Source organism: Camellia sinensis, chromosome 8 (assembly GCF_055761805.1).
Source record: "Camellia sinensis isolate YWXY chromosome 8, ASM5576180v1, whole genome shotgun sequence".
In the NCBI taxonomy this organism is placed as follows: domain Eukaryota; kingdom Viridiplantae; phylum Streptophyta; class Magnoliopsida; order Ericales; family Theaceae; genus Camellia; species Camellia sinensis.
The window spans coordinates 186,266,566-186,294,275 of NC_138968.1; the positions used below are offsets into that span (position 1 = coordinate 186,266,566).

The 27,710-nt window shown below is 36.2% G+C and overlaps 1 protein-coding gene across 2 annotated transcripts; it reads right to left on the bottom strand.

Moving 5' to 3' along the window:
* Positions 1 to 19,893: 19,893 nt before the first annotated feature.
* Positions 19,894 to 26,528, bottom strand: LOC114321631 (formin-like protein 5). 2 transcript variants are annotated; one of them, XM_082884352.1, is made up of 8 exons: positions 25,760 to 26,508; positions 24,313 to 24,858; positions 24,129 to 24,208; positions 23,323 to 24,043; positions 23,027 to 23,229; positions 22,192 to 22,427; positions 20,377 to 21,238; positions 19,894 to 20,282 (listed from the first exon to the last, which is right to left on the bottom strand). In XM_082884352.1, exons 2-7 carry the CDS (start codon positions 24,558 to 24,560, stop codon positions 20,393 to 20,395), a joined length of 2,334 nt encoding a protein of 777 aa, XP_082740478.1. In that variant the 5' UTR covers positions 24,561 to 24,858; positions 25,760 to 26,508; the 3' UTR covers positions 19,894 to 20,282; positions 20,377 to 20,392. The 2 variants fall into 2 exon arrangements, with proteins under 2 accessions (XP_082740478.1, XP_028124612.2); XM_028268811.2 differs by having other exon boundaries at positions 24,129 to 24,858; positions 25,760 to 26,528.
* Positions 26,529 to 27,710: the final 1,182 nt, after the last annotated feature.

The window sequence follows — 27,710 nt, forward strand, 5'->3', positions numbered from 1 at the left end:
GAGAGAGAGAGAGAGAGAGAGGGAGGTGGACTTGGGTTCTATAAGGAATTCTTGGAAATGTTAATTTCAAGAAATCAAGAAGTTTTGTGATGGAATTAAAATTCTCAGTCGAGGCCAGCAACGCCAATCATATATGAGAAATTATTAGGTGGTCATGTAGCATTGCCACGTGGTGTTTCAAATTGCGTGATTGGTTGAGAGAGTGATTTTCCGATATAAGGTATGAGGTGGCAAACTATGAGTAGAGTGAAAAATTATTTCAAAACTAACAAATAATTTTTTCAGTTATACATTATTGGTCTCAAGTCATCTTATTTGTTTTTATAAAAAAATAAAATAAAATAAGATCTATATTTTGAATTTAATCACGATTAACCATGATCAGATTTACCCTGAAAAAAAATATAATATCCATTAATAGGTGTATGTTTTGGATCCCATTTGTCATATTAAAAACTTTTTTTAACACTCTAGGCACCATTTTTTTTTTTTTTTTCACACCTTGGTGCCACTGCAAAAAAACAAAAAAAAAAAATTTGAACACTATGAGCTGTTGGTTTGTACTCACTTCATCTAAATTTTGAACAATCTTTTTAGGTCTAGCCACCCCCATTTCAAAAAAAAAAAAAAAAAATACTTTTACTGATTTCCAAATCTCACCTTTTTTTTCTTGAATGTTTATGAAATTAGCCCTTGGCCAAGAAGAGTTCAGGCACCTCACTGTGTCCACCTATGTGTCCATTGTATTTGTTTGATTTCTTTCTTATATTTGTTCAGTTTGCTTGTATGCTTGATGTCACGTCTTGTCAAAAGCCCTAGAGAATGGCCATTAAATTTGAGGCTAAAATGGACTAATCTAGAATTCTCTTGAACAATCAAGAGATTGATAGAACATTGTACATAATTCTAGAAGTTTGTACATTATTCTTGTATGATCTAGGATAGGCTCTTTGAGAAGATGAGAGAAGGATCTAGAATCCTCTCCATCCTTATAACTCTAGAATGTTCCTTGTATCCTATATAAAGGGAGGGCCTCATTTGCCCAAACCATCCAAGTGAATACAAAGTAAGCAGTCTTCAAGAGTTTCTCTCTATAATTGTTTCCCTCTCTAAAAATCTTCAAGTGTGTGAAAATCTCTTCTAACTCTCTTCCAAGAAGACTCACTTAGGTGCAAATGTGTTGGATTTATTTACTTTTTCATATTATTTGTATTTAATTGCTATTGATTGACAAACAAAACATTTAACCTAACAAAAATTCTTGAAACCGCTACTATAAGTATCACCACGGTAGCTTGAGCCATATTTTTATATATGGCTTTCATTGGATGCTATGTCCAATTTGAATGATTTCCACAATTCCCTCAAGAATTCACTTCAGGCCAATGTCTCTACCAGTCAGTTGATGCATAAAATCAAAGGTTTGAAGGATAAATATGTCAATAGTGAGAAACATGACAATCAAGAAGAGAAGTTCAAATTATCCAAAAGATATAAGGAGACTATATCTTTGTTATTGAATTTGGAGATTAGGGTTTGTTATTTGGAATTCAGTTTCGTACGCCGGATTTATATAGTGGTGGCGTCAAGAGGATTAGCCAATGGCACGAAAGGATGAGGATCCAGATCTCTACCGTTGATTTATGTAATATTGAACAGTACGAGATGCTGCTGGAAGACCTCCAGCGCGTGGAGAGCCAGAGCAAATTACGAATTCCAGGCTTATTGCACTCTAGCCCCTCATTTAGTAGTAATTAATGGGAACTATTCATCCATGTTTATATTTTAAGTTAATTACATAAAAGTCCTATTTACAAATGTTATGATAACTCAGATCCTATTTAGGATTTTTTGAACTTAAATTTCTAAAACTAATAACATTATCAATTTTGAATAGTAATGTTTCAGATAATTGTTTCACTAACTAATAAAAAAATAGAGTATGAAATTAAACATTTTTGCCTTTCTACTCATTGATTTGATTAAACTATCCAATAAAACTGAAAATATTATCAGCTTTTTTCAGTTTTAAAACTTAGAACATTATCATTTTTTTTTCATTTTTAAAAGTTTTTTTTTTCAATTTTGCACATCAATGTTCCATCATCATGCGCCTTCATAGATACAAAATTTTCAGTTTTGCACAAAAAAAATAATTCAAGTTGTTTTTAATTTTCAAAATTCACTTTTTAGAAAATTGGGAGCTTTTTTGATAAATTCACTTTCTAAGAGTTTTATTCCATCCAACCCATATTCTTTTTTACTATTCCATTAGGTCCTATTTGAGATAAGAAGACCAAAATACCCTTTTCATCTACTTATGTTCCATTTAGTTCACATTATTTTCTTATGTTTCAATAAGTCCTATGGGTGACATAATTACCAAAATACCCATAATGTGAATGTTCACATCGTTAATGTGAATATTCATATCGTTAATGTGTAGGGGCCCGGCCCATGTTGATCCTCGTGGGTATCCAAAAAAATTTGAGTCGGGCCGAGGCAGGTCCGGCCCGTTGACAATGTGAATATTCACATTGACATGTTAACATTCACATTAATAGGAGTGTAAAATTAGCCCGCGTTCCGTAGCGGCGCGAAACCCGCCCGCGACCCGGGGCGGGCCCGGCCCGGCCCGTTGACAATGTGAATATTCACATTGACATGTTAACATTACATTGATAAGAGTATAAAATTGGCCAGCGGCCCAGGGCGGGCCCAACCCGACCCGTTGACAATGTGAATATTCACATTAACATGTTAACATTCGCATTGACAAGAGTGTAAAATTGGCCCGCAGCCCATGGGCGGCCCGAAGTCCGACCGCAGCCCGAGGCGGGCTTGGCCCGACCCGTGACAATGTGAATATTCACATTGACATGTTAACATTAACATTGATAGGAGTGTAAAATTTGTCCGCTGCTCGAAGCTTGCCCGCGGCCCGGGATAAGCCCGGCCTGGCCCGTTGACAATGTGAATATTCACATTGACATGTTAACATGCACATTGATAGGAATGTAGAATTGGTCCACGGCCCGTGGGTTGCCCGAAGCCTGCCCACGGCCCGGGGCAGACTCGTTTGGGTCTAGGCCCGAGCATGTCTGAGACCCTAGGCTAGGGCCTAGGCCATCACTTTGAAGCCTGGCCCGGCCCATCAGCCCACTTAAGGCCCATTCAAGGCTTGGTCCGAGGCCCAGCCCGCGCCGAGGCACAATGTCTTTTTTTGTGGAAAATAATAAAATTTTGGTAGAAAAAATTAAAAAGAATTTAAAAAAAATGGCCAGGCCCGTCCAAGCCCGACCTAAGCTCGAGGCTAGGCCCAAGCCCACCGGCCCGACCCGAGGCTCGATCCATTGGCCCGTCCAAAGCCCAAATACCCTTGTGCTAGGGCTAGGACCTGGGCCTAATTTTTTGGCTGTGGACCGGGCCGGGCCAACCCGAATTTTTTCGGACACCCACGAGGCTCGATATGGGCCGGCCCGGGCCTCTACGCATTGATGATATGAACATTCACATTGACGATGTGAACATTCACATTATGGATATTTTGGTAATTATGTCTCTCATAGGACTTATTGAAACATAAGAAAATAATGTGGACTAAATAGAATATAAGTAAATGAAAATGGTATTTTGGTATTCTTACCTCAAATAGGATTTAATGGAATAGTAAAAAAGAACGTAGGCTGCCCGAAGCCCGCCCGCAGCTCGGGAAAGACTCGTTTGGGCCTGGGCTCGAGCCTAGTCCGAGACCCTAGGCCAGGGCCTGGGCCATAACTTTGAAGCCGGACCCGGTCTAATGGTCCGATTAAGGCCCATTCAAGGGTCGGTCCGAGGCCCGGCCCGCGCCGAGGCCTAGTGTCTTTTTTTGTAGAAAATAATAAAATTTTGGTAAAAAATTTTTTAAAAAAATGGCCAGGCCTGCCCAAGCCTGAGGCTAGGCCCAGGCCCATCGGCCCGACCCGAGGCTCGACCCACTGGCTCAGGCCCAGACCCAAACGAGCCTTCCCCAGGCCGTGGGCAAGCTTCGGGCAGCCCACGAGCCGCGGGCCAATTCTACATTCCTATCAATGTGCATGTTAACATGTCAATGTGAATATTCACATTGTCAACGGGCCGGGCCGGGCCTACCCCGGGCCGCGGGCAAGCTTCGGGCAATAGGCAAATTTTACATTCCTATCAATATTAATGTTAACATGTCGATGTGAATATTCACAATGTCACGGTTCGGGCTGCGGTCGGGCTTCGGGCCGCCCACTAGTGTAGACACCCCATTTTTGACCGTTCTCAAGACTTGGACGTCACCGTTTGAACACTCGGTGATTATCCATGTTTGTGTTCGTCTTGAGTTCCCAGAAGTCTTGGCTGCGTGCCTCGCCTTAGGATCTCTCGACCTGACTGTTCCGTGTTTGGCTTTGGCACCAAACACTTGTGTTTTTGTCTTAAAGGGCGGGAATGGCTTGTTGGCCATCCCCACATTCCACCGGCCTTCCCCTAGCATCACCGGCTGTTTGTGAGTACCACCGGCCATGATTTCTTAAACTCAATGGCCGGTCGGCACTATATTTGGCCGGCCGGCACTTTATTTTGCTGACGACCCCTTTTGCTGGCCGGTGTGACTCCTTTGCACCCTTGAGGCATGGTGCATGCCAGCTGTGCCAGCTGGAACGCACCATCACTCCTCCCTGTGCAGTTTTTGGCTGGTGTGAGCCTTTGAACCCCATTTCCTTCTAGAAGCTTGAACCCTTTGGCCAAGCTTCTTGGAGAAGCTTGGCCAGCTATTTTGGCTTCTCCAAGAAGCCAAGACTCCTTTGCACTCTTTGCCCCTTTCCTTTAGCTTCCTTAAGAAGCTTTAACCTTGGCCCTTTGCCTATATAAACACTTACCCTCTCCCTTTGCCAAGGGTTAGAGCTTTTGAACCAAAAAACCAGAGCTTCTATATCTATATATCTGGTAAATCACCCTCTCTCTCTATATATATCTCTCTCTCTCATCCTTAGGGTGTGTTTGGAAGCCTAAAAGTGCATTTTGGCCTTACTTTTGCACTAAAACACACACCATTACACCTTGCTCCGAGATTGAGAGGCATTGAGGGTTGTTTGTTGAGGTTTTGGACTGATTTTGATCAGTAGAAGGTGGCTGGATCATCTGTTTTTCAAAGTTTCTTCAAGGGTAATCACTTTGCTTTAGTTTCCCCAAACTTGCACTAGTTTTTTACCTGTCTTGCTTGCTGATTTAGGCTTTGTGCATAACATAAAAAAAGCTTATATTTTCATGCTTAAGAACTTTCATTAAGGGTGTTTTGTGGTTTGAGTTCAAACTCACCCTCTTAGGCCTTATTTGGCCTTTTTGGTGCTTCCTTTGTGAGGCTTTGTTTGCTTGAGTGTCTTAGTCTTCTCACCACTGAAAACTAGTGGATTTTTAGTGGTGAGGAAGGTGGTTTGAAGTCTTGTATAGGGGAGGGACACCCCTCTCCCCTCATTGCCTCATTTCCTTGCCTTTTGGCTTAAAGGGCAACATGCATGCTTGACTGATTTTGGCCCTATTTCAGAGGTTTTTGGGCGTCTCTAGGTCACATGTTATCTCTGTTTTTGGTCGGATTTGTGCCCTTTTGCATGCTTAACATACTTGCTTTACATTCCTCTATTTGGCCTAGAAATGTATCTTGTGTTTAGGTCATGATTCTTGCATGTGTTAGCCTAATTTCATGAAGGTATTGGCATTACTTTACCATGTTTAAGGCCTGTTGGCCATCTGTTTCAGTCATGCTTGCCATGTTTGGTGTCATCTCTTTGCGCTTTGGCTTGTAAGCCTTGAGTATATTGGCCTCTAGCATGCGTAGCTTAGACCATCCTCATGATTTGGCATCATTTAGGATCGTATTTCAGTCCATAAATCATGTTTGTATGTTTGCATATGTGACTTCTTTCATGCTTTGAGGATGTGCCCTTTTATGCCTAGAAATGAGTTTTGGTCCATGCATCTCATTGGAGCCACTTGAGCTGCCATATCAGTGGGTTTTGGAGCCCATTTTTACATGCTAGAATTCTGTTTTTGCTTGTCTAATTCATGCCATGAATGGTCATGTTAGTGGAAGTAAAGTGCCCCCTTTTGTGCCTTAGCCTTAGGTCCATTGGCTTGCGTGTTGGCATGAGTGTTTGTCCACCATTTTGGGCACTTTTGGCCACTGTTTTGAGGTGGATTAAGGTCTGCCCCTTTATGGTTTAAGGCCACCATTGCATGCTTGTCTCATGTTTGTTGCATGATTGCTTCATTAGGTGTTGTAACATGATGATCCTATTGCTTAAACCATCCATGTTTGCATTGCATTTGCATCTTGCATGCCTAGCATTGCATACCTGCCATGGTAGTTACATGGCATTTGGCATGCCTTGCATCTTAATCTCATGTTGTATCTTTGAGTCATGTTTGCATGACATGCATTGCATTACTTGGTTTGGGGTGTCAAACCAAGTGTGAGGGTTAAGGAGCGTTCATACTATAAGTGATGTAACGCGTCTTAACTCTCGGTCACCGGGGCCCTTGACTTCGACATGATAGGGTCTTGGTCCTCATTTGTGTGTTGCATGCATTTTTACATCAAATGGCAACCTTGATCTCTTAGGCTATTCATGCACAATTGATGGCTCGAGGATCGAGGGCCATGCTTCCCTGATTTCAATACATGATGGGGAACATGACCATACTCACATGTGCCTGAAATCCCATGCCATATACTGTCTGTCCTCTGTTGCTGTCAAAACTGTCTTCTGCAGGAAATTTCTGCCGACCGGCATCATTCAATGCCGACCAGCCATTGGTGAATGGCCGATAACTCCAACAGCAGCCGATGGAAATTATATATGGCCGGTGGGCATTTTCTCCAACCGATGGTATTCTACAGTGTGCAAGGAACCTGTCCCAGAACTTTGGCATTTTTCAAAGAAGCAGGGCAGTGTAAACAGAGGCAGCAGTGGTATGGTACGGACTTTCCGGGTGAGACGGGTTCAAGCATGCATCATTCGCGCATCCCGAGGTGAGGGCTGTGGCCACATTTCTTCTTTTTTTGCATTCATTCTGTTAATTAATTAGAAATTCTGTAATAATTAATGTATTTATTATTCGGACTGTAATATTTATTTGGACCCTCCAAGTGAGGGCAATTGTGTAATAAGTGTGCGTGGGTGTGTGTATGTCTTCCAACCTCACGTCTTTCTTCCCTTTTATTTACCCGCTTATGATGGTAGACTAGGGCATATTTAAATTAGCATACCTTATGCTATGCATGCGTGCATTCATACATTTGTCTTGCATGCACCGGGCTCGGCACATCATCCTAACTGCATTTGTATTTCAATTCCAAATTGAATACGTATTAGTTGTAGCATTTCACATGTCGTTGTAGATTAGTCGAGCCTATCTTAGTTGCATCTTGCATGTGTTGCATTAGCCATCTAAACATGAACTAGGATCATGCATATGATTATTAACTTGTTTTTGTTTTGGCTCGAAGTACTCGGTAAGCATTTATGCTTTAACATACCACATGCGTGTGAGTGTTGCCATAACAGCATGATTACCATGAGGCTAACTGCTTATGTGATATAACTGCTTGAATGCCTGTGGATGGAGGTTGAATTACCTAAATTGGAAAAATGCATTAAAACTGTGAGTTTTAAACCCACTAGATAGTGGCAAAATCATGTTTTTCTAAAAAGTGCGCTCGAAGGTGGCAAAACCCGCATTTTAGCCTACTTGCGAGTAGCAAACCATTTTTCAAAATAAACATGAAATGTTTTGTTCCAATTTAGGCGATTTGGTCTATACTTGTTTGATGTGTGCATAACATAGTAATTCTAGACTAATAACCGGTTTAAGAACACATAACGCTTTCAAAATCGGATATCATGGTTAGTAGAGGCCGATCTTCGGATCGGGCGAGAGTGGGTGCTCATAGCTGACATTCCCCAATCGTACCCAAGTTCCCGAGCCGAGGCAACTTTGGTGATGACGGACACGTGGCCTTTGGCACCGAGTCAGGGTTTCCTAAATTCCTCAAAATAAAATATTTAGGTGGCGACTCTGTATCTGGTAAAGCAGTCCATGTTTGGCACTTCTTTTCAAAAATCTGTTTCTCAAAACGATTTGCCGGATTTGGACTCTTTGGTTCAGATTAAGAACCATGACACAAATCGAGTCCGAACTGTAGTGAGGCCCCACGCGAGCGCGTCTACAACTAGCTGCGGGCCAATTTTACACTCTTATCAATGTAAATGTTAACATGTCGATGTGAATATTCACATTGTCAACGGGCCAGGTCGGGCCCGCCCTAGGCCGCTGGCCAATTTTATACTCTTATCAATGTAAATGTTAACATGTCAATGTGAATATTCACATTGTTAATAGGCTGGGCCGGGCCCGCCCCGGGCCGCCCACGGGCTGTGGGCAGGTTTCGGGCAGCCACAGGGCGCGGGCTAATTTTACACTCCTATCAATGTAAACGTTAACATGTCAATGTGAATATTCACATTGTCAACGGGCCTGGTCGGGCCCACCCCGTGCCGCGGGGGAGACTTTTGGCCACCCATGGGCCGCAGGCCAATTTTATACTCTTATCAATGTGAATGTTAACATGTCAATGTGAATATTCACATTGTCAACGAGTCAGACCGGGCTCGCCCCGGGCCGCAAGCGGATTTCGCGCCGCCACGGGACACGGGCCAATTTTACACTCCTATTAATGTGAATATTAACATGTCAATATAAATATTCCCATTGTCAACAGGTCGGGCCCGCCCTGACTCATGGACGGGTTTCGCGCCGCCCACGGGCCAATTTTACATTCCTACCAATGTGAATTTTAAAATATGAATGTTCACATCATAAAATTGCTAACCGTTCAAAAAATATTTATAAGGGTATCAAAATTAAATATAAGGGCATAAGTGTCAAAGAAAATAGTGTAAATCAAGAAAAAAGACTTTATGGAATAAAATTATATATACATGGGACTATATGGGTTAAAAAATTCCTTCATGGACTTCTTGGGTTAAAACACTTCTAAATGAGATTTATCAGTAAAAATCCTTAGAAAATTTTACTTTTTCGTTTTTTGTATTTTTTTTGTTTTCACTGAATTTTTTATATTTTAAGCAATTTTTTTAATTTTTAGACACACCTAACATAAATATATTTAAAAAGTATAATATTTGTGAAAAAAAAAATCTTTAAAAAATTTACTAAATATAAAAAATATATGAGAATTCAGTATATTTTTCGTATTTTTATGTATTTATTAATTTTTTAAAATATGTTTTCATAAATATTTTTACTATTTAGATACATCTAAGGATAAAAATTGCTTAAAATTTTAAAAATATTCACTAAAAATAAAAAAATACAAAAAATAAAATACTCAATTTTCAAAAAATTGAATTCCGAAAACTAAAATTGAATAATTTTTTTTTTACACATAAATTTTTTTAGTTTTTTCAATTTGCAAGTTGATATTTTAAAGTTTTGAAAATCAAAATAAATGTCAAATTATCATATTCCTTTATAGATAATCATAAATGATAAACAATCATTATTTGAAGGGCAATTCCGACTATTAAAAAATTAATGGGACTTGAAGGTCCAAAACAATTTTGTTAGAATTTAATAAAATATAATTCATAAATTAGGACTTGTGTGTAAATGCCTCATATATTTTTTAGGTTCAAATCACTCTTTTGATTGACCCTCTTCAATTTTTTAATTTTAAATTCTAATCTAGACACATTTAAAAAAATAATTAAGATTTAGTACATTTTGTATTTTATTATATTCGGTTTTTTTTTTATTACTTTTAGTGTGTATCTTAAGTACATCTAAAACTTAAAAAATAAAAATTAATTAAAATATGAAAAAAAATTCACTAAAAATAATAAATAATAAATAAATATTAATTTGACCTGTGAAGGACAAATTTGTTTTGGGTATGGCTTCTGTCCAGTCCGAGACTGGACCGTGCTGTTGGGCCCGTGGAGGCCCACCACGGGTCTCGTTTTGATAATCTGAACCGTGCAATGTGTAGAACTCGTCGAGTACTATATGCCTGTAAAAAATCACATTGATCGGATATCGATAGCTATGTGATCAAAATAGTTTTTTGTCAACCGTTAATTTGTTCACCGTCTAATTTTTTTAATACGAAACTGATTTGATCAGATAGCTATCGATATCCAATCAATGTGATTTTTTACAGACATATATTACTCGACGAGTTTTACACATTAAACGGTTCAGATTATCAAAACGGGACCCGTGATGGGCTCCTACGGGCCTAACTGCACGGTCCAGTCTGATCTCAAACTGGACAGAACCCATACCCATTTGTTTTATCCTTTGGATGTAGCAAATCAAATGTGCTATTATCAAATTTGCTATGTCCTTTGAATAAAATTTGTTATCTCCTTTTAATAAAATTTGCTACATTTATTTAGGGGTTGTTTTGTATGATCTAAATAAGTGTATTTTTTGACTTTTTATAAAATATGGGTTGGGTTTGAAGTGATGTGATAGAGAGATGATATAATTTAAATAAGATGATGTAATTTAAATAGGATAGTGACTTTTTAATTTTTTTGTGTTATGTCAAACCTAACCTTAATAAAATTTATTATCAAATGTGTTAATTTCAAAACTTAAATTTGTTGTCTCCCTTGGAGAGGATTGTCTTGTCAGTCAGAGAAAAGAAAATATAAGGGAAAACAAATAACATGAGCTAACTAACATATTAGCCTCTGTTTGGCAAGTTGGTTCTTGAATTTTTTTGGCTATTTTAGCCACAAAAAACAAATAACATGAGCTAACTAACATATTAGCCTCTGTTTGGCAAGTTGGTTCTTGGGTTTTTTTGGCTATTTTAGCCACAAAAGACAAAATAGGCTATTTTAGCCATAACAAACAAAACATCACATCCAACCCATAATCATTACATTCTTCTCTCACAAAAAAACTCAAAAAAGTCAAAAAGCCAAAAAGTCATTCCCAAACCAAGCTTTTAAGCCCAGGCTAAAATAGTCAAAAAAGTCAAAAAGCCAAAAAGTCAACCCACTTCCCAAATGGAGGCTTGTGTTATTGTTTTCTTATTCTTCAAAAAAACAAAAAACATTTAATGAAACTTTTGAAAAATATTCATTATTTTCACAATTATTTTTTATTGTTATGTAAAAACAATTTTTTTTCATTTTCTTTAAAAGAGGTTGTTTTCATAAAATTTTGGTGAAAGCAATATTAGTAAAAAATAATTCAAACACCAAAAATTTCAATGTTGAAAAAATATACCATGAACAAACACCAAAAATGAATTTCAATTTTGTTTTTTTGTTAAAGAGAGAGCTATCCCATGAATCTATCATATCAAGAATGTCAGCAAGAAAATCCAGACCTTGATCCCAAAATGGAGCACAAAGCATTTCAAACAGAAACATAGAATTTGATTGACTGCAAAACTTGCTGAGAGGATTGTCTGTTTAACAATTCAAAGTCGCGACGAAACCAAAATTCTTTGTGCTTTTTACAGAAAATTGTAGGAAAGAAGAATGGACATTGTTCAATCAATCAGTACCTTACTATGACACTAACGCGGAGACGAAGACTTAAATTGCATCGAGTATGAGCTTTGTTTGTTCGCGAATCAAATCCAATCGCTTCAAGAAGAACTCGAGTTCCTCCACCTGCAACTTCCTCCATTTCTCATCCAACACTTTCAGCTTTGAGTTTCCAACCAATCTCAGAGCAGTCAAATTCTTACCAAAATGTAATGATTCTTTCAGGAAAGGAAACTCAGACAAGTCTGGCTCTTCTTCAACTCTCAAACCCTTTTTCTTCTTATCTTCATTGAACTCATTCAGATGATCATCATCAGCATTCATGTCACTCTCTTTCTCCTGAATGTTGATGTATTTTTCCCTCAATATGGAGATTTCATCATTCAAATCCCATGGACGGACATCAATCTGAAGTGAGTTTTTGAGGAAATCTTGCAAGGCAGGGGAATTGTGAAGTGGGTATGCCCCATTCTTGGAGTAGTAATCAAGAATGCTCTTCAAGATTGTGATTTCATCATTGTTCAGATCATTTCTTGGCTTCTCTTCATCATGATCGCCATTTTGAGCCCTCCTCTGAGAATTATCTTCTTCAACAGAGTTCTTGAATGGTATTTTTGCTGGCAAATCTGGAGGAGAATTGATGTCCTTCATTTTCAGACACCTTGGCTTGAAGACGAAGACATTGCGTGAACGATTTTCCTGATGAATATCAGGATGAGGGGAGGACGTATGGATGCTACAGTCTTCAGAATCGGACTCCGATCCGTCTGCTTCTTCTTCTTCAAATTGTTGTTGATTATCAGTATCAGTAGCTAGTTCTTCAGATTCGTCTTCTTCTTCATGAGGAACTTCAAAAGGAGATCGTGGGCTGTCTTGTGACATTTTGAGAATGTGAGAGAGAGAGAGAGAGAGAGAGAGGGAGGTGGACTTGGGTTCTATAAGGAATTCTTGGAAATGTTAATTTCAAGAAACCAAGAAGTTTTGTGATGGAATTCAAATTCTCAGTCGAGACCAGCAACGCCAATCATATATAAAAACCTCTCTGTTTGTACTTTCAGTGCTTGTCACGGTTATATGAGAAATTATTAGGTGATCATGTAGCATTGCCACGTGGTGTTTCAAATTGTGTGATTGGTTGAGAGAGTGTTGGATTTTCCCATATAAGGGATGTGCTTGGGAAGAAAAAAAATAGCCTAGTTTAGGCTAAAAATTACAAAAAGACAAAATAAGCTAAAATAGCTAATGAGACAAAATATCACATCAAATCCATAATCATTTCACTTTTTCTCTCACAAACATCACATCCAACCACAAAAAAATCCAATCATCTTCCCAAACACAAAAATTTTAGCCTACTAAAATAGCCAAAAACTAAAATAGCCTACTAAAATAGCCACTTCCCAAACGAGGCTAAGGTATGAGGTGGCAAACTATGAGTAAAGTGGAAAATTACTTCAAAACTGAAAAATAATTTTTTCAGTTATACATTATTGGTCTCAAGTCATCTTATTTGTTTTTATAAAAAAATAAAATAAAATAAGATCTATATTTTGAATTTAATCATGATTAACCATGATCAGATTTACCCTGAAACAAAATATAATATCCATTAATAGGTGTGGGAATGTATTTTCTGAATACCAACACGTGGCAAGGTGACGCCGACGTGTCAGCCGAAGTGTCGCATGTCCTGGTTGTGACGCCGAGGTTATCTCCGAAGATATCGGAATCCGAGATAAGCGGATAATAGATAAAGGGGCAAGAGTCCTAGAGTAAAGAGAAGACTTTGCTAAGATAAGGATAAAGCTCTTAGGGAGTTTATCTTTATCTCTTGAGAAATCCAAAGTAAGTACAAAATTAGAGTCCATAGAAGTCAAGCTTCTAGTGGGACTAGGATTGAGTAAACTATAAAAAAGAGGCACCCCCGTGGGTCTAAGGTACGCAGTTTTATGCTTTGAGTAGTGAGTTTAACAATTGATTATCTTTGAGAGATATACTGACTTGATCGTCGGAGTGCCCCCGGGTGGAAGAGCCACCGCTGGAACCTTTTCTTTCTGTTACAGGTTTGCTGAAGCCATCTATTCTGCCAGTGCTCTCCAGCTGATTACTAGGCGGACAGTGTGGTCAAAAAATCACTCACACAATAGGTATATGTTTTGGATCCCATTTGTCATATTAACAACTTTTTTTAACACTCTAGGCACCAATTTTTTTTTTTTTTTTGTTCACACCTTGGTGCCACTGCAAAAAACAAAACAAAAAAACAAAAAAAATTTGAACACCACGAGCTGTTGGTTTGTGCTCACTTCATCTAAATTTTGAACAATCTTTTTAGGGCAAATTACACAAATAGTCCCTATAGTTTGGGATTTGTGTCACTTCGGTCCCTCACTTTTCAATTGTGATAAATTTCAATTGTGATACATTTGATTCTGAATTTTAAATCTTGTTTCAAATAAGGACAATTGAATATATAATTAGATTTTTCAAGGATAAAATTGTCAGTTTGGTAAAATATAAACTAATTTGACAAAAATAAATGTCAAACAAATATTTTTGAATTTTTAAAAATTATTTCTACCTACTAGAAATAAAATTATGTAAAATTGATAAATCTTTTAGACATTTATTTATTTTTTTTACCAAATTAATTTTATTATGTGTTTGGATGATGTCATGTAAAATTAATTTTAAAAAATTAATCATGTAATTTTTATTAATTTTACATAATTTTATCATTGGTGGATAAAAATAATTTTAAAAAAAATTAAAAATATTTTTTTGACAATTATTTTGTCAAATTAGTTTATATTTTATCAAATTGACGATTTTACCCTTGAAAAATATAATAATATTTTCAATTGTCCTTATTTGGAACAAGATTCAAAATTCAGGGTCAAATGTGTCACAATTGAAAAGTCATGGACCAAAGTGACACAAGTCCCAAACTATAGGGACTATTAGTGTAATTAACCCATCTTTTTACGTCTAGCCACCCCATTTCAAAAAAAAAAAATGCTTTTACTGATTCCAAATCTCACCTTTTTTTTCTTGAATGTTTACGAAATTAGCCCTTGGCCAAGAAGAGTTCAGGCACCTCACTGTGTCCACCTATGTGTCCATTGTATTTGTTTGATTTCTTTCTTATATTTTTTCAGTTTGCTTGTATGCTTGATGTCACGTCTTGTAAAAAGCCCTAGAGAATGGCTATAAAATTTGATGCTAAAATGGAATAATCTAGAATCCTCTTGAACAGTCAAGAGATTGATAGAACATTGTACATAATTCTAGAAGTTTATACATTATTCTTGTATGTTTTAGGATAGGCTCTTTGAGAAGATGAGAGAAGGATCTAAAATCCTCTCCATCTTTGTAACTCTAGAATGTTACTTGTATCCTATATAAAGGGGAGGGCATCATTTGCGCAAACCACCCAAGTGAATACAAAACAAGAATTCTTCAAGAGCTTCTCTATAATTGTTTCCCTTTCTAAAAATCTTCAAGTGTGTGAAAATCTCTTCTAACTCTCTTCCAAGAAGACTCATTTAGGTGCAAATGTGTTGGATTTATTTATTTTTCATATTATTTGTATTTAACTGCTATTGATTGACAAACAAAACATTTAACCTAACAAAAATTCTTGAAACTGCCACTATAAATATCACCATAGTAGCTTGAGCCATATTTTTATATATGGCTTTCATTGGATGCTATGTCCAATTTGAATGATTTCCACAATTCCCTCGAGAATTCACTTTAGGCCAATGTCTCAGGCAATCAATTGATGCATAGAATTGAAGTTTTGAAGGATAAATATGTCAATAGTGAGAAACATGACAATCAAGAAGAGAAGTTCAAATTGTCCGAAAGATATGGGGAGATGTTAGAGCTAAGAAGAATGTCGATGAGCTGAGCAAGAATGTGAATGTGAATGTGGAGGCAGTTGGAGAAGAAGATCAAGATTTGTCTATGTACCCTTAATTGAAAGAAACCTTTGAGTCTTTCACTAAGTTGAGTCTTGAATTGGGAGAGACTATTGTAAAGGAAGGTCTAAGGTTGTTGGGAAACTCGAAAGTGAAAGAAATGGATGAAGCGTGCAGGAAGTTGAAGGTTAAGGAAACCGGTTTTGCTTTAAAAAACTAGAATTGATTCGCAACCAAAGAAGGCTGATAATGGACATAGTTACGTCATCAAACCATAGCAAAACTCACAAGAGAAGAAATTTGGGAAGTAGTAGTACACCTATATGTAGCGTTTGATCCTGGCTAAGAAGGAATATGCTTTACACGTGCAAGTTGAACTGTCTGTTAGACTGAAAATAGTATTCACTCACTGATTCATGATTATTCAATTTTCTCTTATTTAGGTCTCTCACTCTATCAAGTGACATGAAATAGGTAGTTGATTGTCAATCTTTCATAGTCTAAGAACATGAATTTGGCAATGTTGAAGAGTACATGTTTAGGATATACGTTGATTCGTCCTCGTTTCATTGTCACTGATTCAATGTGTTTTGAAGTTTTTTTTACAGTTGATGTTACTCTTTCGTTTTGGTTCATATGTTGTCTCAAATGTTAATTTTTCCACCATTGATAGCGTGCCATATTACTTTTGTGTGTGTGTGTGTGTATGTGTATGCGATGACAGTGGAAAATTTAGATGCCAAACCAAATTTAGTTTTTAAGTTTGTTTGATTTAATTAAGAGATCATTTTTTTTTTATTTACAGTGAGTAGGTGGCATAATTGTTTTTGGATTGGAAGGGGTTGCATCTCATTGAAATTTTACATCCAAATTATATAAATTATGTGCACAAATATTTTTGTATGCCGGCTTGTATAATATTCTATCAAAAATATCAATTCCATTGACAATTGAGATATAAGCAAATGGTGTCAAAAAAACTAATTATTGAAATGAGTAGTTCAGGGTAAAGTGACACAAGTTGGCAAAATGAATTTTTTTTTTTCTTCAATCCAACACTGCATTTTGTACTTTTCTGTGGGAAAAAAAAAAATTGTGTTTCTAGACTTTCTAGATTGTGGCACCGTTTGGGAAGAGATTTTGTGGGTTTTTTTTGGTTATTTTAGTCACAAAAGACAAAATAGACTATTTTAACCACAACAAACAAAACATCGCATCCAACTTATAATTATTACACTCTTCTCTCACAAAAAAAAGTCAAAAAAGTCAAAAAGTCATTCCCAAACCAAGCTTTTTAGCCCAGACTAAAATAGTCAAAAAAGCAAAAAAGCCAAAAAGCCAACCCACTTCCCAAACCAACCCTGTGTGACTTTATCTCTGCTGCAGCAGAAAGACAAATATGTTTTTTTTTTCACAAACTTACTTGAAACAAATTATGTACTGTTTTGATTTTTTAGTGAGATTTTTTTTTATCTCTGCTGCAGGAATATATATTTTTAGTGAGGTTTTGATTTTTTGATTAAAATATAAGATAAAAATTAATATGTTTGGATTGACTTTTTAATTTTTTATAAAAAAAAATGTGTAAAAAATAAAGTAAGTAAAAATGAATTTTTGATTTTTTTATATTTGTTGACTTTTTGATTTTTTTAGTAATTTTTTAACTTTTAAACTATTTTTCAATGTTACCAAATGAAGCCTAATTCATCTAATTCTTCAATTTGAATTCTATCAATTTTATGGAAACATTACAATCCCATGAGTGGAATGACAATAACTTCAGTTGTATGAGAAATTATTGGGTGATCCGGGGCATTGCCATGTATTGTTTCAAATTGTGTGTGATTAGTTAAGAAAGTAGGACACATATTTTTGTGTTGGTTTTTAGAGAGAAAAAGTGAGGTGGCAAATTATGAGTGAAGTGGTGTAATATTTTAAGATCACCAAATAATTTTTTTAATTATATAGGAAACTGCTATATTAGGAAGGTGAGAAAATATGTATTGAAAAGCATAAAAAGATTATAAAGTGTTAAAAAGTGTATTGAATTTAATAATAAATGTCTAACAAGACCCAATTATATATTATTGATCTCAATTCATCAAATTTGTTCCATAAAATAAATTTTTTTTGAAAAAAATCATCAAATTTGTTTACTTTTATTTTTTTCGTCTCAAGTTTTATTATAAAAACTTTTTTGAGCACCCTATGCACCACTTCTTTTTTTTTTCCCCACACCTTTGTGTAACTGGAAGGAAAAAAAAAAAAAAACTATAACATCATAAGCTGTTGGTTTGTCCTCACTCCATCAAAAAATTTGAACAGTCCTTTTATGTCTAGCCACTCTATTCCAAAAAATAAATAAACAAATACTTCTACTAATTTCAAAATCTGACCTTCTTTGTGTGTTATGTATACGGAAATGTTAGCCTTCGGCCAGGAAGAGTTCACGCATTTGAGTTTTTTTTCTTATGTTTGTCTAGTTTGTTTGTATGCTTGAACTTGTGCCATTGGTTTTATATATATATATATATATATATAATTGAATGTTCAGTGTAACATAATTTTCTTACTATTTGTAATTAACTTCTATTTATCCACGAGTATTGCTTCAAGTTGAGGTTAGCCATATTTATACATATGGCTTTCATTGGATGCTCTGTTCATTTGAGAAATCCATCAAAATTTCAATGGCCGAAAAATTAACATATGAGACATGAAATAAAAGTAAAGAGTAACATCAACTGTAAAAAAAACTTTAGAACACATTGAATCAGTTATGATGTACATGACTTTTAAACATGTACTCTTCACTGTTGTCAAATTCATGTTCTTAGCTGTATGAAAGATTGACAACCAACCATTTCATATCACTTGATAGAGAGACATAAGGAAGAGAAAATTGAATAACCTATTCTAAAACATAGTTCAATGCAACTGTGTCCATCATCAGCTTTATTTTGTTGCGAATCAATTCCAGTTTTTTCAAGCGAAGCCTGGTTTCCTCAACCTTCAACTTTCTGCATTCCTCATCCATTTCAGTCAAAGAGTTGAAGGTTTCTTTCAAGTCAGGGTACATAGACAAACCTTGCTCTTCTTCTCCAACAACCTCTACATTCACATTCTTACTTTGCTCATTGACATTCTTCTCAGCTCCAACATCTCCCCATATCTTATGGGCTGAAGAAGAAGATGATAATGAAGAACGTGATGAAGAAGAGGAGGGACGTGAGCGGTTTTCTCAGGACATCTTCTTTTACGGTTAGAAAAGAAAGGAAAAGAAAAGGAGAAAAGTGTACAGGCACAACCAGTGTGTGAGAGCAGGAAAGGTTTTCTTCTATCTTTCATTCATGCATGAACACATGGGTTAGAATTTGTAGGCTGTGTACAGCACATGAATAGGGATTGGACACATTCTGTTACAATCTACTTTGAATTTGAAGAAAGTCCAACTATAAGGAGTAATTGAATATGAAGATAACAACAAATCCTGAATTCTAATAACAAAAAACAGAGAGTTTTCAAGCCTTCCAAGTTGTGGAGAGCCTGACCACCAAATGAACAACTACGGAGAAAAGATGGTACACACTCTAGAATTTTCCAAAATATTAAATAAAACACAAATACAATCAATTATAGCAAATTACTGTCTCTAGCTATGACCAACCTAAACAAATCATTTGTACAAATATTTTTGTATACTGACGGGCGTCATATTCTGTCAAAAAAATTAATTCAATTGATGGTTCAAGATAAAGTAAACTAATGTCAGTAATTTAAAAGTAATATTGTTCAATTAATAGTTCAAAGATAAAGTGACACAAGTAGGCAAAATGATTTTTTTCTTTTTTTTTAAAAAAAAATTAACACCAACAAAATTGTGTCAGTAGATTTTCTCGATTGTGTGAGTTTATCTCTGCTCTAGAAAAACATATCAATCATCTAATTGTTGGATCTGAATTCTAGCAAAATATACCAACATTTCAATCGAGCAAGCGACAGAGAGAGGAGTCCAATGAAAATAACTTCCTTTCTTTGTTTCTATCCGATCAAAGAACAATCTTAGATAATGATTGAACATATAGACTACTCAATAAATCAGCCACTTTCAATAATCACATAATCTGATATTTCTTTGTCTCTAAACAAAACATTCACAACTTGGGACTAATGCCTAAGGGTTGGTTTGGGATGTTCTAACAAAGTGTACTTTTTGACTTATTGACTTATATGGGTTGGATTTGGGTTGGATTTGATATGATGTGTTAGAGAGGTAATGTGATTTAAATAAAATGATGTGACTTAAATAGAATAGTGACTTTTTGGCTTTTTGTATTATTTAGTGTACCCCAAACCAAACCTAAATTTCGAAACAATTTACCAACTATACTTTTAATTCCCAATCACTGAAAATTATAAACAAAATTGTGGATATATAACTACGAATAAAGAATAGAAAAATAAAGACGTAACGGTTCATGAACTGGTCGAGCTACATGAATGCAAAATCAATGTTAAAAGCACAGAACACTTCCTCCTATCCTCCTCCATACAACACTGACAGTGAAGTGTTGAAAATATTGTGTCGTTAGCTTCTTCAATCAAGTGAGTATTCACCGAAATTCAGCCTTGCAGAAAAGTATAAACACAAGCTGTTCAACACCCTTCCAACCGATCATGTACCTTACATAACAAACGGATGGTACTGACACAAGAATCAACATTGTATCAATCTAATCGAGCTTCCATTAATACTCTGACCCACCTGTGTACAAGCCCAGACAATAAAAGTAAATTTATTAGATTTGATATGTTAATGCAATACTTGAAAAGGTTACGAGTCAAAGAATCTCATCTACCTGTTCTTAACAAAAGCTATGGATTGTCCTCATCTGAACTAGAATTATCCATCCGCCGGTCTGTGATGGCTGGAAAAAGCCGCTGACGAAGATCAGGAGACTGGTGGGGCTCTGAAGAAGGTTTGACCGTTGAGCCCTCATCCTTGTTTAGCGTTCTATTTGGCTTCCTCGGCGCATCTTTAACCTCTCTGCATGCCTTATCTAACATTATCAAGAAATCCCGAACAATAACAAACAATCGCAAGCCCTCGTCCTTTCCAGCTTTCCCATGGAAGTAATCTGCTGTGCTCTTAACCAGAGCCATTATCCTCTTTTCTTCCTTGAGCAATGATGCGATATCAACCTCAGCATTTTGCACAAAACTCTTCAGAGATTGGTGGAATCCATTTTCTTGGTCTACATTCTTCATTTCTGAGTTCAAGAAATCCCGGGCTTTTACAAGTTGTTGACCAAGTTTGGCAACAGTCCCTGTCAAGCTGTCAGCATCCAAAGCTGCAGCTTTCTTGACATTCTCAAGCTCACTACTCAAACCTGAAACCACCTGAAGACCAAGGCTACGGAAGTTTTCTTCTGAATCTCGAGAAGGGTCTTCGAGGAAATCATCGGATCTGATGCCTCGACTCTCTCTGGCTTCACGGGCAGCCCTTATGCCTTCTGAGCGGATTATCTCCTTCACGACAAAGTGAAGGAGAGTAGTTTTTCCATCCGTTCCTTTTACATCTGATAATTTCAAGAGTGTGTCGAGTTTGAATGCTTGTGCACCGCCACGGAATGTTCCATCGTTCATGCGATTGCCAGTTTTAAGAACAGCTTCCAGGAGCTTGAGGAATAACCGACTCTTCCTAAGTTCTGTGGAAGCAACCTGCAGCGCAGAACAAAGTTACCACGTGATTTAGACGTTATGTATATTCATATACATGAAAAAGAAAACATACATAATCCAGTAATGTCAAATGCACAACTCACAGATCAGCAATGTGAAAACCAATGCACATCTTTATGGATTTTTCAATCTTTCATTTTCTTTATCCTTAACATCCCTTTACATATGCATGCATGCATGCATAAAAGCAAGAAAATGAAAAAGAGATACTTTACTCCAACGTCTATTTCCATTATTGATGGAGGACGGATTGTGTATATGTAAGTTTATATAGAACCTAAGGGCAGCCACTTTTTGCAAATATTAGCAAATGTCAGGTTTGTACCCAATTCATCACTCCTAGACTGCTATGTAGGCCCCATTTGGTAGCGCACTTATAAGTCAACTTATTTAGCTTATTTGCCTAAAAAAAGTTTGGTTGCAATTTTAAATTATCCAAAGTCGTATTTATAAAGCTCACTTGCAATGGGGCACAGGCCCACTCCCGCAAGGGCACTGCCCATTGCCCAAGATCCCCCATTGACCAACCAAAGTTGTACTGTTTTAGAAGCAAATGTAACATTAGTTCAAATTTCAGTATCATTGCATTGGAAGAGTACATGTTCATCACACCTAATTAGGCAGCTTAATCAAGTCTTGGATCTGTCACACTCAACATACATATGATATAAGGCCAAAAACTAAAGGGGAAAAAGGAAATGTTAATTGCAGTCCAATTTTCCAATTCCAAATTGAACTATGGATACACCTCAAGAGAATGTATCTATTCTCCTCACAAGGGTCAAGGATTGAACTATATTGCTCTAGAGTCTAGACATACTCATAGTCAATCTATTCATATATGTACCCCACAAAAATTTTGATGAGAAATGCTACAAGCAGAGAGACTCACAAACAAACAAAATGTGCATTCCAGAGGTACAATCTCTTACCTCTAAGGTTGTGAGGGAATCTTTAATCATTGAAACCTCCTCCTGAAGGGTGCGCATAAAAAGCAAAGATTCCAGCCTTTTAAAGGCATAGGGGATGTCGACCAAGAATTTTAGGAACCGGTCAGCAGGCCCAAGTCGAGAACTTTCACCATTAAAAAGCCTGAGTTTTTGTTCTTCCTCTGATGTTGGTGCCATCCTTAACAAATTCTGAAGGAACTCTGATGGAAGCTCATTTCCTGATTCAAGTCAGAAGTTAGACATTGCTGCCGATGCACTAAAATCTGTACAAGTGCTAAATAAGCACCATATTAAATAGTGTGCTGAAGCAACATGCCAACAGTTTTAAGCATATCAGTCCAGTACTTTATATTGACAATATCCTGGTAGATTGACGTCTTTGCATTCAGTTCATCCTCTTTGATGAGTCAAAAAGCTTATTAAAGAATCCAGTCAATTTACATAAAAATCTATCACGGATATCTGATAGCAACTGAATGTTATAGAATTCATAGAAGTTGTTGAAACACAGATATTTAGGTGGATTATGTCTATTGTCAACAGAAGTAATAATATTTACCTTTGGGAAATCAGTTGCCCTCAACAAATCATTTTACGTTTTATATGGCAACCGGTGTTAATTTTCCAATTTCTCAAATTCATGACCATAAAGTGCAGTCAGATTCCTACAAACAATGGCTGTTGCAGACTTGCAGTGGCATTCAAAATTTAAATTCCAAAAGCTTTAGGGATTAAGTTCCCGTGTGCTAACTGCACAGAATATTTTTTTAACTTTTGTGTTACAATATCATGAAAACCAAAATAAGGAGAAAATTACCTTCTTGAAGTGCATCACAAACTTCTTCCATTGTCACATTCAAGGCTCGTAAAAGAATTGATAAATTTTGAGCCTTTTTTGAATCAATAATTTGAATAAACTGGGTTGACGGATCTTGGGATGATGACTCTTTCTTGGCCTCATTTTTGTTTTTCTCAGAAGGGGCATACCCAAATAGAGTTTCAATCATCTCTTCATTAAACCTGTAAATTAATAGAAACATATTACTGCATTTCCGGCAGATAGAAATATTTATGAATTCAAAAGTAACATTAAATAAGCAAACTTTGACTTACTGGAATGACCCTGATTTAATCTGATGCCAGACCATTGATTGATCAGGGTTGGCTAGAACCTTATCCCAGAAGAATGGCTTTAGCTTAGTTTTAGGACCGTCAGCTCCATCCCCTTCACCAGCAGTGTGTGATGGATGATTTGCTCCAGGAGGTGGAGGTCGAAGAGGCTTCGAGCCAGTGGCAGGTGGCCGAGGAAGAGGGGCACCACTTCTTGGAGGTGGTGGAGGGCGAGGACCAGTTTTCATGCCAGAAGGCATAGGTGGAGGAGGCGGTCCTGGAGGTGGACGTGGTGGTCCTGGAGGGGGAGGTGGTGGAGTAGGTTTTAGAGAGGGCGGTGGTACAGGAGGCGGTGGCGGGGGAGTAGTTGCCTTGCCAGGAAAAGGTTTTAGAGGAAGTGGTTCAGGAGGCAAGAGATTTTCCCTGCCAGGTGGAGGCTTTAACGGAGGTAGTCCAGAAGGATTGACAAACCTTCCAGGTGGGGGCTTCAAAGAAGGATGTGATATCCGTGCCAAATCCTCTGCTGAGGGTTTGGCAGCACCAGCTACAGCTCCTAATGATTGAGTACCAGCTTTTGAAGTGTTGAGAATACCCGACTCATTATAATAATAACCATCCAAAGATGAAGCCATTTTGTTATTGTTTAAGTTGGTATTGAATGAGTGATTTTCAAGCTTCCCTTTGTTAATGGAATTCCCTAATGTGAATGATTTATGTGAAGAACCTGAAAAACCAAAGTTGAAAAAACATCAGAACACATAAATGCATCAAAGTTCGCAATAATAAATGACGAGGAATTGTGTATCTACCAACAGAATAGTCACTTAAGCTTAAGCTGAGAAGAGGCCTGTCATTATTCCTTCCAGCTCCATAGCGAGTCCTACAGAACCTACGATAGCAGAAAAAGAGCAATGCAGCAAAAACAAACGTTACCGCTGCAGTTACAACAACAGCAACAACGACAACTGATTTATTTTGCCTATTTGATTGTACATTCGTAGCAGAATCAGGAGCTGAAGAAGACTGTCCATTAGCTGTCTGTTGTGAGTTTGAACCGCTGGAATTTGGAGGGAAAAAGGGCAGAACTGGAGAATCAGCAGAGCGCTGAGAATTAGGAACCTGAGAGCTCGAGGGTGCTGGAACAGGGGATGGTCCTGGACTAAATATAGGAGATCCAGCCAAAGGGGATGGGGCAGGTGCTGGTGCAAAACTCTGAAGCAAATGACGTCGTCTAGGATCATCAGTTCTGGCAAATGAAAATTCCAGAAACTTGGAGTACCAATGCTTTGAGCCACCCTCTTCTCCAGAAACAAGGAACAGGAGATTTTTCTTTCTTAAACAATCCAAAAGAGTCTGCTTTACCTCAGGATGGAGGACATAGATAGTTTTCCGTATGTCTTCTTTTGCTAATAACTTACTTCTTGAAATGATTGCATTGTTGATACCGGACTTGTCCTCTATTACATACAATTCAAGATCTTCAACAGCCTCCTTTGCATTGATCAACTCTACCCCACAATGGAAGCAAAATAGCTCTGCCTGCAATCACATAATTTCATCAGATATCAGCATCTTCTTACACATTATGAGGGCAATGAGTACAAATAAAGCCAACATTTTGAAATCCACACAAGGCTTTGGACTTGAGAACAGCCTAAAAGCACAAGCTATACAAATCGAAAAGATGCTTCATCATCAACAATAACACATATAACTATAGGCAATTCATGGTATGTGACAACATATAAAATGCGATCAAATTAAGTATAGAAACTATAATAGGAATGCCTTTATTTTGTATAAGATTTATTTGTAAGCTTGTCTAAACTCTAAAGTAATGTGCCACATTAGCCCAACACCAGCTCAACATGCCCTAGTATGTATGTAGTATGTACTATGTACTATGCATATTCACACAAAAGTAGAAATAAAACTTGAGAGCAGTGAAATTAAGCCTAGTAGTAACTTCTATTGACAAGGGAACTGTTTTGTTAAACTCTTTAAATATGTATAAGAGTTATTGGAGAATGTTAGTTACAGTGAATTAATTGTTTTTCTTCTACTTTAAATTCGTAAAATTAGATGAGTTCATTTGACAGTAATTGAAAATATTATCCGTAAATGGCATTAAGTTTGATTGCTTTTATTGAAAGATTTCCCTCTATGTTCATTCTTACTAATCTACATAATTCAATGCCATACAAGCTCTCATTGATACAACATAACACCACAAATCGACATGGCTTTTGCACCTAACTAATCTTGATACAAGTTATACTACTAAGAAACAGCGACAATATTATCATCCCAAAAGCAAGTGCACATTTCATGTAAAACATAAGCATACCAGAAATATATACCTATATACACATACAGGAAATGAAACAAGTTGCATATATGAATAATTTACACTGAAATTAGAAGTAATAGTCTAATCTACCAGGTCAGGATTTATCTCGACGAAACCCGAGTATAATTGACTGTCCAATAACAAGTCATCAGCCCTCCTCTTGCCTTCTGAACCAGTTACTACCAAAGCAAAAACCAGAAAGGCAAATGCAACGAAACCAAACAATCCTCTGAATACCATTTGTTCCTGAATCAACATTCCAAACACATCCTATCCTTCTTATCTCATCAGCAGCACCAATACACCCAAAACCCCTGAAACTTGTAATTCCTCAAATCTACCTCAGTAAACCCTAAAAAGCATTCATAAAAAGATGTGATCTTTTCAGCTTTGATCACCGACCCAATTCAAATCTTCATCCAAAACCCCTTGAACCCTCCCAATTCTTGCTGACCCACCAACTAACTTCACTCGGAACTTGATAATCTCAAGCTCTCAGACCAACCAAAACACACAATTTTCTTTTCCAAGAAATTTCAGAACTCGAATCAAGGAAATACCCAGAGTCAAAAATCAAGTAATAGGAGCAAAAATGAACTCAATCAATGAATGAATGACTATAATTACTAAAATTTTGAGCCAGAAAACGAATCGAGGGGTAAATTTCCTTCACTCGGTGTTTGTTCCTGACCAGATCCACCAAAGAGAAGCAGAAAATAGATGTTAAACAACGGGTAATTAATGAGAGCAACGAAGTTGACCAGGAAAATTCACAGCAGAAGAAGGGGGAAATATCTCTGAAAGCTGCCGAATAATGCAGCTATCGTGTGGTATTGTATAATTTATAAGTTATTATGTTACATTTTTTAGATTTGCAAATTGCTATTTAATCTCGTAAATTTAATATAATTATATTTTTTATTAAAATATATATATTATATTTTAATTTTAAAAAATTTAGTAAAATATCTCTTTTTAACTTTAGATGATAGAAAAATTTAATATAATATTTTTCTATTAGTTAAAGTCCCTTAATAAAATTTTCTATAACGGGATGAAATTTCTCTATGTTGAATTTTTTCTATAAAAATATTAAGAAATCTTAATTATTATAAAAATATTTTGTATCATTTATCTTATAAAATCTTAATATCATAAATTTTAAATAAAAAAAAATTAATATATCTGAATTAATTTTAATTAATATAATTATATTTAATTTATAAAACTTATTTGTATTTTTACAAATTCAATAGTGATCAATGTAATTTATCCTTGGAATTTTTGTTCATTAGATTCTTAACGCGAAAATGACGCGGAAAAGAGCCGACTTCAGAATATAAAACATTAGAAAAGCTGGAGAGGCATGGAATGGTTGACCACTCCCACCTGTATTCTAGATTTTTGTTGGCCCTGTCAAAAAAATTCAAAGCCAACCCCTAGAAAATTAATTGGCCAAAAATATGTGATTATATATTAGTCTAATAAAATTAAATTTTGTGATTTGCACATAATTTTGTTTTTGTTTTTTGTGAATTATGTAAAAATTTAGTTTATTATTAGGTAAACACACAATTAAAATGATATTTCAAACATACATAATAATGGGGGTAATTTCATTTCAGTGGGTATGTAAAAAAAGGGAATTTTTTTTTTTTTAAGATCACTTGTATTAAGATTTTATAAGATAAGGATATATAATATTTTTATAGTTGTTAAGATTCCTCAATATTCTTATAAAGAAAATTCGACATGGAGAAATTTCTCTGATTTCACAAAGAAATTTTATCGAGCTACCTTAACTAAGTAAAAATATATATATTGGATCTTTCTTACTACCCAAAGTTAAAGAGAGATGCTTCACTAATTTTCCTGTAAAAAAATATTTTCAGATTAATGATAAATTTTACAAATATTAAAAAGTAAAAATATAAACTTTTAAATGTATTTGTAACGAATTTTTAAAACAAAAATTACTGACATGTAATTTTCCCTAGTAATTGCATCTCAATCAAACAATTGTGGTAAAATATAATATTTT

Excerpts from the sequence above, each read along its gene's own strand:
- LOC114321631 (XM_028268811.2), bottom strand. The coding sequence starts at position 25,927 with ATGTTGATTCAGGAACAAATGGTATTCAGAGGATTGTTTGGTTTCGTT. Across the intron at positions 23,230-23,322 it reads ATTAAATCAGGGTCATTCCA|GTTTAATGAAGAGATGATTG; the intron begins GTAAGTCAAAGT and ends ATTAATTTACAG. Across the intron at positions 21,239-22,191 it reads ATTCCCTCACAACCTTAGAG|GTTGCTTCCACAGAACTTAG; the intron begins GTAAGAGATTGT and ends TCTGCGCTGCAG.